General features: G+C 53.4%; 1 protein-coding gene across 7 annotated transcripts in view; it reads right to left on the reverse strand.

Annotated features, from left to right (window-relative positions):
• TULP1 (TUB like protein 1) overlaps nt 1-9753 on the reverse strand; it is a 13681-nt gene extending 3928 nt beyond the window's left edge. Inside the window, exons 1-12 of one of the 7 annotated variants that reach the window (XM_060615298.3) lie at nt 9644-9753; nt 9482-9527; nt 8892-9021; nt 8505-8660; nt 7722-7877; nt 6911-7012; nt 6717-6836; nt 6329-6435; nt 2797-2967; nt 2487-2599; nt 1073-1187; nt 898-996 (exon numbers count right to left, since the gene is read on the reverse strand). In XM_060615298.3, coding sequence (XP_060471281.1) covers nt 898-996; nt 1073-1187; nt 2487-2599; nt 2797-2967; nt 6329-6435; nt 6717-6836; nt 6911-7012; nt 7722-7877; nt 8505-8660; nt 8892-9021; nt 9482-9527; nt 9644-9690 — 1362 coding nt within the window. In that variant the 5' untranslated portion in view covers nt 9691-9753. Of the gene's footprint in view, nt 1-897; nt 997-1072; nt 1188-2486; nt 2600-2796; nt 2968-6328; nt 6436-6716; nt 6837-6910; nt 7013-7721; nt 7985-8504; nt 8840-8891; nt 9025-9481; nt 9528-9643 lie in introns of those variants that run through there. The other 6 variants (XM_060615297.3, XM_081795736.1, XM_081795737.1 and 3 more) reach the window with 6 other exon arrangements.
• Nucleotides 9754-10405: the final 652 nt, after the last annotated feature.

Consider the following 10405-nt stretch of genomic DNA (forward strand, 5'->3'; position numbering starts at 1 on the left):
CAGTGCTAAAGCAGCAGAGCAAGGGACTGACACCTAAGGAGGCCACCTCTCCCCAGGACATCTCTCCATCTTACCCTCTCCCTCACACACACATACACACACAAAAACAAGCAACCTTTGCTTTTTAAAATAAAAGTCAAATCATGTCACTCCTGAGAACCCTGCTGTGGCTTCCTGTTTCTCCCAGGGTAGAAACCAGTTGTACAGGTCCAATCTACCCCTCACTCTCACCTCTCACCTCAAACCCACCAGGCACCACTCTGCCTCAGGGCCTTTGCACTGGCTCTTCCCACTGCCTGGATGCTCTTTCCCCAGATATCCACAGGCTTGCTCCCTCACCTCCTTCAGGTCTTTGCTTAAATGTCACCTTCTCAGTGAGGCCTACTCTGACCACTGTATTTAATATGGAACACGCACACACATCTCATCTTTCTTCTCCTGTTTGACGTTTTCTTTTTTTTCCCATACCACTTATCGCCTTCTAACGTACTATACAATTTTTTTGCTTATCACAATTATTGTCTACTGTCTCTTCCACTAGAATGCCGGCTTCATGAGGGCAGATCTTTGTTTTATTCACTGACATCTTCCAGTTTCCTAGAATAATCCTCAGCACTCAATATACATGTGTTGAATGAATATATGAATGGATGATCTGGGGTAAACTGGAAAAAAAGTCCCCATTGCATTTGTTTCTGTGAATTCAATGACGAAACCCCTGAATCAATTCCACAAGTTTCCAGAATGAATTTGTGACACGGGGTGATGAGTGTGCTCCGGAAGTTGGGTGTGAGCAAGCTGAGCCCCCACCCCCCCAGCTCCCCAGGAGTGGGTCATGGGTGGGTCACATGGGAGTAGGACCCTCAGGGACAGGTGTCAGGAAGGTGCTGGGCTCACATTTCTCGGCCGGATGGGGACCCTCTCGTTCTCCGTATTCATGCCTGGGATGATGACCGTCATGCGCCGGGGACCTCGGAAGCCCAACACGTTGGTTTCCTGGGAGGGACACACCTGTTAGGTCGGCCCCTGCAAAGGGGAGGGTGCTGCCAGGGGGCCCAGGACGAGTTCTCACATAGATCACAGCTGCCAGCTCCTGCCGAAGGCGCCCCACATCAGTGCTGCCTCCTCCGCGGTGCGGGTTCTGCCCGTTGTCAAAGACGGTGAAGCGGTTGCCCAGGAGATTGGACCTGCAAACAGGGTGGAGCTGGGGGCAGGGCTGAGGGGATTCTGTACCCCTCCTCCAAGACCCTTCGTCCCAGCCAGGCAATTCGGAAAGCTTCCTGTGTCAAGGGTATGGGTGTCGTAGGACAGAGCAATTCATGTCCTCTGCCCCACGCTTCCCTCATGAGATCTTTAAAGCTGGATCTGGAAGGACACTGGGCAGCCTTCAGATCTCAAATCCATCTCTTACTGTGTGACCCTAGGCAAACTAAACTCTCTGAGCCTCAACTTCCCCCTCTGTAAAATGGGCATAATAACAGTATTTTCCTCATTTGGTCAATAGAAGGATTAAATGGATTAATATTTGGAAATTAGAACTATGCCTGACACATAGGTGGACTGTATGTGTTTATTAACACATAAATAAAAGAAATAAGGCCTGACTCAGGGATTCACCTTCCCCTTACCTCTCAGATTTGCAGTGAGGATTAGAGGAGATATATGGGGAGACACAGCACAGGGTAGGTGCCAGATATTTGTTTATTCATTCACTTAGTAAATGTTTATTGAGTAGCTACTATGTGCCAGGTGCTAGGAATTCAACCATGAACAAGACAGGCATGGACATTGCCCTCATGGACCTTATGACCTATTCCAAGTGAGGTACAGGGTCGAGTAGCATGGGCATCACCTGGGTGCTTATTAGAAATGAAGAGGGGCACCTGGGTGGCTCAGTCAGTTAAGCATCCAACTCTTGATCTCAGGGTTCTTGCAACTGAGCCTCACATCGGGCTCTGCTGACAGCGCAGAGGCTGCTTGAAATGCTCTCTGTCCCCCTGCCACTTGCCCTCTCTTTCTCTCACAAAATAAATAAATAAACGTAAAAAAAAAAAAAAGGTGAAGAATCTACATTAAAAAAAAAAAGTGGTGCCTGGGTGGCTCAGTCGGTTGAGTGTCCGACTTCGGCTCAGGTCATGATCTCGCAGTTTGTGGGTTCGAGCCCCGCATCGGGCTCCGTGCTGACAGCTCGGAGCCTGGAGCCTGCTTCCGATTCTGTGTCTCCCTCTCTCTCTGCCCCAACCCACTCACATTCTGCCTCTGTCTCTCTCAAAAATAAAAAGAAAAAGTGAAGAATCTTGCCCCAAACCCAGACCCACTGAGCCATTTTAACAACACTTCCAAGTGATCTGTACCCATTTAAAGTGTGGGAACCCCTGGGTCAGGGGACGTTTCCAGAGTGTCCAGTGTGGTGGACACTGCCGGGCACAGGGAGACCAAAGTGACCCGCCATGGCGTTCTTGCGGTCCTGGGCCTCCCAGCCCTACCTCAGCTTCCCAATGAAATTCTCCCCTCCTCGAGACAGATTGGTAGGGTCGCTGGAGATGAGGTAATTGGCCGTCTTGCTACGTTTCCGCTTCCTGCCAGCCAAGAGGAACACCTGGGGACAGGGGGAGACAGGTGACAGAGGATGGGAGGCGAAGATGGGTGAGGGAAAGAGAAGGGTGGGGGGAGAGAGAAGGCCTATTTGTCCTGTATCCACCACTCCCCCCACCCCCCAATTTGGCTCTAGCTCCACCCTCAGCCTGGGTCCTGCCCCCTGCCCTCTCTCTCCCCTGCCCCCTCTCCCCTACCCACCTTCTTCTCTGTGTCCAGGTGCAGGAAGTAGGAGGGATACAGGCCCCGATCCATGCCCTTCTTGTCCCGGGTCAGCTTGCAGCGAACTGTCCGGCCCTGAGGGGCAGGCCGAAGCACAAACTCCCGGGGTTCATCCACTTCCACGGGTGGAGATGGGGCTCTCTCCTCCTTCTGGGTGGGGGCACAGCATGTATCAGCCTACAGCACTAGCTCCTCTGCCCTCAGCAGGTCCCCGGAGCTGGGACACAGGCAGGGTGGGCCGGACAACTCACCGCTTTCTGTGTGGGAAGAGAACGGACGGGCCAGCTACAGTGGGCTGGGCCCCTCACACTTCCCCAGCGGCTCAGCAGCCCACGTTAGGAGGCTCTGGGGAGCTTGGCGCTTTCTTTTTTGCTTAGCTTGTGGTTAAGAGCCTGGCTCTGGAACCAGACAGCTTGGATTCAAATCCTGATTCCACCACTAACTCTTTACCCAGTTTCCTTTTTAATTTGTTTTTAATGTTTATTTTTGAGAGAGAGAGAGAGAGAGTGTGTGAGCAGGGGAGGGGCAGAGAGAGGGAAACACAGAATCCGTAGCAGGCTCCAGGCTCTGAGCTGTCAGCACGGAGCCCGCTGCAGGGCTCGAACTCACGAACTGCGAGATCACGACCTGAGCCAAAGTTGGACGCTTAACCAACTGAGCTGCTCAGGCGCCCCAACTCTTTACCCAGTTTAACTGTGACTCAGTGTTTTCATCTGAGAAACGCATAAGTTGGGGCTGGACACCCGGGACAGACCTTACTTAATTGATATATTAAACAAACACTCCTATAAAGCCTACCAATGTGCCAGGCATAGTTCTAAGGATCTTCCGAATGTTACATGGTTTAATTCCCTTCTCAGTAACTACTGAAGTAGTTGTGCAATTTTACTGATGAAGGAGCTGAGGCTCAAAGAGGCTAAGCAACTTGCCCAAGTTCATATAGCTAGTAAGAAGTGTAACTAGGCTTTAAATGCTGTGCAGCCTCCTGTTAGAGCCAGGGCCTTAGAAAGACCTTCCTTCAGTGGACACGATGTCAAGGGGTGAACTGAGGTGAGGCCAAAGGTATGAACTGCTGTGTTCTAAGCACATAGTGTTACCACAGTATTAGCTACTGCTATTATTATAGTGTGTAGTAAATACTCAGTGAATGTAGTAGCCAACCTCCAAGACGAGCCCCAGTGGTCCTTGCCTCCTGGTATTTACACCCTTGTGTAGTCCCCTTCCACACTGTATCAGGGTCCGTGTTTCTGACCGATGGAATATAGCAGAAGTGATGGGTCACTTCTAAGTGATTAGTCTAAGGCTAGGTCATGAAAGATATTGTGCCTTCTCCTTGCTGTCTCTCTTGGGCCACTCTTTTTTTTTTTTTAATTTTTTATTTTTTTTAACGTTTATTTATTTTTGAGACAGGGAGAGACAGAGCATGAACAGGGGAGGGTCAGAGAGAGGGAGACACAGAATCTGAAGCAGGCTCCAGGCTCTGAGCTGTCAGCACAGAGCCCGACGCGGGGCTCGAACTCACGGACCGAGAGATCATGGCCTGAGCCGAAGTCGGCGGCTTAACCGGCTGAGCCACCCAGGCACCACTCTTGGGCCACTCTTGAGCCCTGAGAGAAGTTGGCTGCCATTGTCATGAGAACAGTCAGGCAGCCCTATGGAGAGGGCCCCAGCCAACAATCATGACAGTGAACCATTCTAGAAGTGGATTCTTTATTTCCAGTCAAGCTTTCAGAGTGACTGCAGACCCAGCTGACATCTTGACTGCAATCTCATGAGACCCCCGAGCCAGAAGTACGTGCCTCGCTAAGCCACTCCTACATTCCTGACTTACAGGAATGAAGAAAATAAATGTTTGTTGTTTTGAGGCACTAAGTTTTGGGGTGGTTTGCTACACAGCAATACAGAGGTAAGACAATGAATGAATAAATAAGCTTATTTTGCTCAGGGAAAAACTCCTCAGAGCAGTTTGGTTGCATTACAACGTAGGCTGGCCTGGCCTGGCCTGGCAACCCCGCAGCTGCCCTTCTGCTTCTCACAAGCTTGGTGCCGTCTGCCCTCATGTGCTATCCCTCACAAGAGCGGGGGACAAGGGACTGCCAGCCCGGGTGTGTGCTACGTGAGAGTCCCTGGGAATCCCCGATACGCTGTGGTTGGCTGTTTTTGCTGAGGGCAGGTTGGGACTGTGTGTGAGGTGAGGCTGGTGGCAGCGAGCAGGCCCTTAGCCTGCAGACCCTTGAACATCTTCTCCACTCCGGGCTGCTCCAGAAGAAACTTTGGAAACACAAGACTATGTTTGGAATGTGATGTGGAGAAAGCCAGAACTTATTCAAACATCTCCACAGCTGTCAATTTCTAGAGCCTACTGTACTGAAGGCTGTGCCGCGGTTATATTCCCCGTGGGAGATAATAAACTGGCCTTGCAGTCTATATATCGGTACCTGGTGATGTGGGCCCATGTGAATCAGGTCCCCCAAGACCCGACCGCTCTTGAACAGACTCATAAGCCCACATGGCCAAGCCCCCAGCCCTGCCCTCATGGTGATCTCTCTGCTTGTGGAAACCAATTTCTCAAAGACTTCCATCGCTTTCTTTCTCCAACTGGCCCTCTCTCTCCTGCTTGGTCCCGCCTGTGCATGTCGGTACCTGAGTCCTATTTGTGAGGAAGAGGAATATTCAAACTGTTAACAACCTGTTCTGCTCGTGGAGAATGCCCCGTCAGAATGGATGCTGGTGGGCCTGGGGGAGGGCACAGGAGGCCCCTGTCAGCCACTGTTAACCCTTCAGTTGCTGGAAGGTTGGGTGGTCCGGGGTGGGGTAGCAGAAAGCACTTGGAGAACTTAGAGCAGTAGCATGCAAATATTCTTACAACTCCTACAGCCAGCCAGTGCGCCCACGGGTGAGTACACGTGTCCCTGTCTGCCTGTGAGTTCTACCTCCCGGGTACAGAAAATGAGTGTCTCAGGGAACTTGGGGGGGCTCGGTTGGTTGTGTCCAACTTCAGTTTGGGTCACGATCTCACGGTTTGTGAGTTCAAGCCCTGCATCGGGCTCTGTGCTGACAGTTTGGAGCCTGGAACCTGCCTCAGATTCTATGTTTTCCTCTCTCTCTGCCCCTCCCCTGCTCGTGCTCTCTCTCTCTCTCAAAAATAAAATAAAACATTTAAAAAAATTAAAAAGAAAAAGAAAATGGGGTCTCTTCATATTGGGGCCGTGTGAGCCTCTCTGACCATGTCTGATGTTAGGCTGCGGAGGGGAGGGCTTAGAGCCCAGATAACATCAGGCCCCCAGGGCACCAATCCCAGCATGGTGACCCCACAACAGCCTTTTCTTTTCTCACAAGTCTGGTGCCCTTTGTCCTCCTAGCCTGTCATCAGAGAGGGAGTCATGATTCTAACCCCAAGTGACTTCATGGCCCCAGCCCCCCAGCGAGGTTCCACACCCCAGTCCCCCAAACCCAGGCCCCTGCCACTGCTCCCTGAGGACATCAGTCCCCTTCCCCTCTGGGCCCCAACCTTTTTGCCTTTTCCTTTCGCTTTGCCCTTCTGATTGCTGTTCTTCGTCACTTCTTCCTCCTCTTCCTCTTCCTCCTTCCTCTCCTCTTCTGAGCCTTTGGGAGTGCCTGGGCGTGGAGTGGGAACCAGCCTGTTAACCCCTTACCCTGCAGAGCACTTCATGGTTTGCAAAGTACATCTAACACCCATGTCTCACTTGGACCCTCCCCACAACCACAAGAGAATCATCCCACATTACTATTATAGGGGCCCCAGAAAGGCTACAATACCTGCCTTAATAGTCACAGCTATTAACGTGGGCAGGTCAAGATGCCCCCCAAGTCTTCTGACTCCATGACCCCCAGGACTGCCTCTAGATGTCCTGATACCGGAGGCCACTGCCACCCACCTTTCTTCTTCCGAGCTTTCTCAGCGGGGCCATCTTCCCCCACCAGAAACATGGCTGCTGGGCTCTTCTTTGTCACTCTGGTCGGGCTCACTGAGGTGTCCTTGTCAGCCTCCCCAGACCCTGTGTGTGTGGATGTGAAGGAGTCACCCTCCACCACACCCGGAGTCCCCTGTTCCTCCAGAGGCTAGTCTCACCTTTCTTCTTTGTCTTTCTCATCTTGGTCCCCTCCCCCACTGGTACCTCCTTCTTCTTCATTCGAAGAGGTTTGGATGGGGGGACAGGGCTTCCCAGGTCCCCTGGAAATGGAGGTAGGGGTTAGACAAAGAAGAGCCTGTTGGGGCTGAAGGCCACCTTCCAACCCACTCCTCATGGCCTGACAAGGGCCCAGAGTCTGTCTTCTGCTCATCAAGTTTTAATCCTGAGTCCATAAAGGCCTGGACAAACACCAGGAGCTTAATAGGTGTTACAGAATACATGGATACATGAATGATGAATGAATGAATGAATGAATGAATGAATGAAACCCAGCTCCCATGCCATCCCCAGAAAACCCCCTCTGGCAGGTGATACAGAGAGCACTCTCTCCCTCTCCCACAGGGGCCCAAGGTGCCAGCTACCTGCCCACCTTTAAACCAGACTGGGGTACCTGTAGGGTGAGGTGCCCAGGCCAGAGAGCCATCACAGCATTTATTCATTGACTGATTTTTACAGTAATCACTTTGATGCTTTTATGGAAATTATAACAATAATTCATATTGAGTTTTTTAAAAAGCTGAAAAATCACAACGAAAACTAAAATCCTTTGCCCTCCCTGGCTCACAGAGCCCCCAGGCAGGCTATGCACTTAAGGACCATCAGGGACGACACCACCAGGGAGAGAAACTCTCGTGTCCAGGCGCTGGGTAACTTCTTGATGTGTGAGCTCTGGCATATCGACGAGGCCCCCAAGTCGCTGAAGGACAGGGCTAGTTTTACACGTGCTCCCTTCTTACCCTCAACACTCACCCTTCTGACCCTGGGCCTTGGCCCTCCTCTCCTTGATGCCTGCGGAAGTCTTCTCTTTAGGAGGCTTCTTGGGAGGCAGAGGGATTTTCTCTTTCTTTTCCTCCTCCTCCTCTTCCTCTTCCTCTTCATGGTCTTCCTCTTCTTCCTCCTCATCCTCTATAGGCAGAAACTCCTCATAATGGGGGCTGGGATGTGTCCCATTAGCTGGGGGCTCAGTCCCCTCCAGATTGCTGGGAAATGAGAGCCAGAGGCGGGAGGCTCTCCTGGAACAGGAGGGAATGACCTCAGGCTGCTTGGGGGAGTGAGCTGGAGTTGGGGGGAATGCTAGGGGCTAGGCAATCTTGTTCTGGGGGGATGCCCTTGCCTGTAGCACCTTCCCCCCCCCCCCCCTCTCTCTCTCTGGGACTCTCACCTCCTCACACATTCCTGCCTGTCTTCCAGTTTGGCCCTTCTCTGCCCTGGTGACCGCACCTGGGCTGTTTCTCGCTGTTTCTCCTACTTCGTTGCTCCCTGTCCTTGTCTGTTTCTGACCTCCAGCCAGAGCATCTGGGCTACCTCTGGCCCCTAGCTGTAGTTGAAGACAAAACTCTCAACCCCTCCGTGCCTCAGTTTCCCCACCCGGAAATAAAGGGTTTTCTTTGTTTTGTTTTCTGGCTCAAAGAGAAGGCCAGAGAAGGGGAGGCTGTTTTCCCGAGTTTTCCGCCTCTCTGTCGCTGTTCTTGTCCAGCCACCTGGCTCCTTCTCTCCAGCGCCCCCCTCCCAACCTTCCCGCCGGCCTCTCACCGTCTACTGCGTCCGGGGCTCGCGCTACCAGGAAGGTTTCCCGCGGGTCGCGTTTGGCCTCCGGGTCTCTGAGGAACTTGGTGTAGACGGTCTGCGGCGGCCGGGCCCCGGGCGGCTGCGGGGCGGGCTCCTCCCGCGGCTTCCCCCTCCGCCCGGCTGAGCCGAGAGGCCAGGGTCAGGCAGGGCCAGACCCCCTCCTCCGACGGCGCCCGAGCCCTGGCCGCTGCCCCCTCCGGCTCCTCGCCGTGGGGATCTCCCCCGGCTTTCATTCATCGCCCGCCCGGCCCCCACGCACTTCTACTCCGGCCGGCTCCCACCCCTCCATTTCCCTTCCTCTGCACCCCCTGGAGAATCCAGGACCGGCCGCAGCCCTCCCGCGTCCCTCACCCTTGGGGGCACCCCCGGGCTCGGCCCCCCGCCCGCCTCCAGGTTTCCTCCGGGGCTTGGATCCCTCGGGGCAGGGGGACTCAGGGGCTTCCGTCCTTTTCTTCCTCAACTTCTGCCCCTTGGCGGGTCGCTGCTGAGTGGGGGTCAGGAGGAGGGAGAGGAAAGAAAGGGGGGGGGGGGTCTGAGGGCTGACCATGACCCTCTAATCTCTTGAGCCGCCAGAAATAACCGCGGATTATCGGGAGGGGAACAGCAGCCTCCTTCTTGGAGTGGGGAACCATGACCCCTCCCGTGCACCATGGCCACCCCCAAAGGCCCCAAGGCCCAATTCCTCCCCTGGACATCCCATGCCCCCAAACATCCCTTTCCTCGAAGTCACACACACACACACACACACACACACACACACACACACACACACACACACACACGTACACACACACACACACCCCCCTGCGGGAAAGCAACCTCCAGACGCTGCCCCAAGGGGAATGCGTCTCACTCCCAGATCCGCTACCCTGAGGAGGTTTACATGCAGTTGAGGCGAGGGGGGGCTCTCCCTGTCTCCTTTCCAAGCAGGGGCGACATACCTGCTTGGGGTGCTGCTGGATATCCGAGCCTTCCTCCTCATGTCCGCTGAGGGTAGCAAAGGAATCAGACTGTCTTCCTCCCCTTTTCCTGCCCTTCCCCAGCCCCTCCACCTGGGCCCCCCAGGGTTCAGGTAGGTTGAGGTGGGGGGGACACTTCCGGACCTGTCCGAGGCCCACACCTCTCGGAGGGTGTCGTCCTGCAGCGGCATGGTGCATTCGCCTATCCACACCCCCTTCTCTGGCCACCGTGCAGCTCTAGGAGCCTCCCAGTGCCCCCCCCCCCCCACTCCCCGGCTAATCCAGGCTCAACTTCACCCCACCTCCCGCTGGCTCAAGGGGGTGGCAGCACTGTGGGAGGTGCTCCTGCCCACGAACCCCTCCACCACCAATCCCAGCCCACTGAGGGAAGAGGCCCAACTCCCAAGTCCTTCTCAGACCACTCTGCAGCCTGAAAGATGCCATCACTGTGTCAGTGCCACCCTCCCCTCACCCAGCTTTGGGTTAGACGTGCTGATTTGTAATTCGCTGGGGGACAGTGGGGTGTGGAAGAAAATCTTAGACCAGATCCTATATTTATCTTTATTTTTCATAAAAAATAAGAACTAGGATTTACTAATAGTTAATATATATGGATCAACAGAAGGCTGTGTATATACAGTACTTTACTGAGAAATATGACTAATCCTGGGTGTACACTTAATTTTTTTTTTTTTTTACAGATAGGGAACATGCTTTTTTAAAAGTTTAGAGAGGAGAGATATGGTATTTTTTGTGCTTTGTGTGTGGTTTTTTTTAATTTTGTTTTTGTTTTTTTTTAGGTAATCTCTGTGCCCAAGGTGGAGCTCAAACTCACGACCCTACGCATGGCATGGAGATCACCTGTGCTACCAACTGAGCCAGCCAGGTGCCCCCCAAAGATATAGT

Source organism: Panthera onca, chromosome B2 (assembly GCF_046562875.1).
Source record: "Panthera onca isolate mPanOnc1 chromosome B2, mPanOnc1 haplotype 2, whole genome shotgun sequence".
Taxonomy (NCBI): domain Eukaryota; kingdom Metazoa; phylum Chordata; class Mammalia; order Carnivora; family Felidae; genus Panthera; species Panthera onca.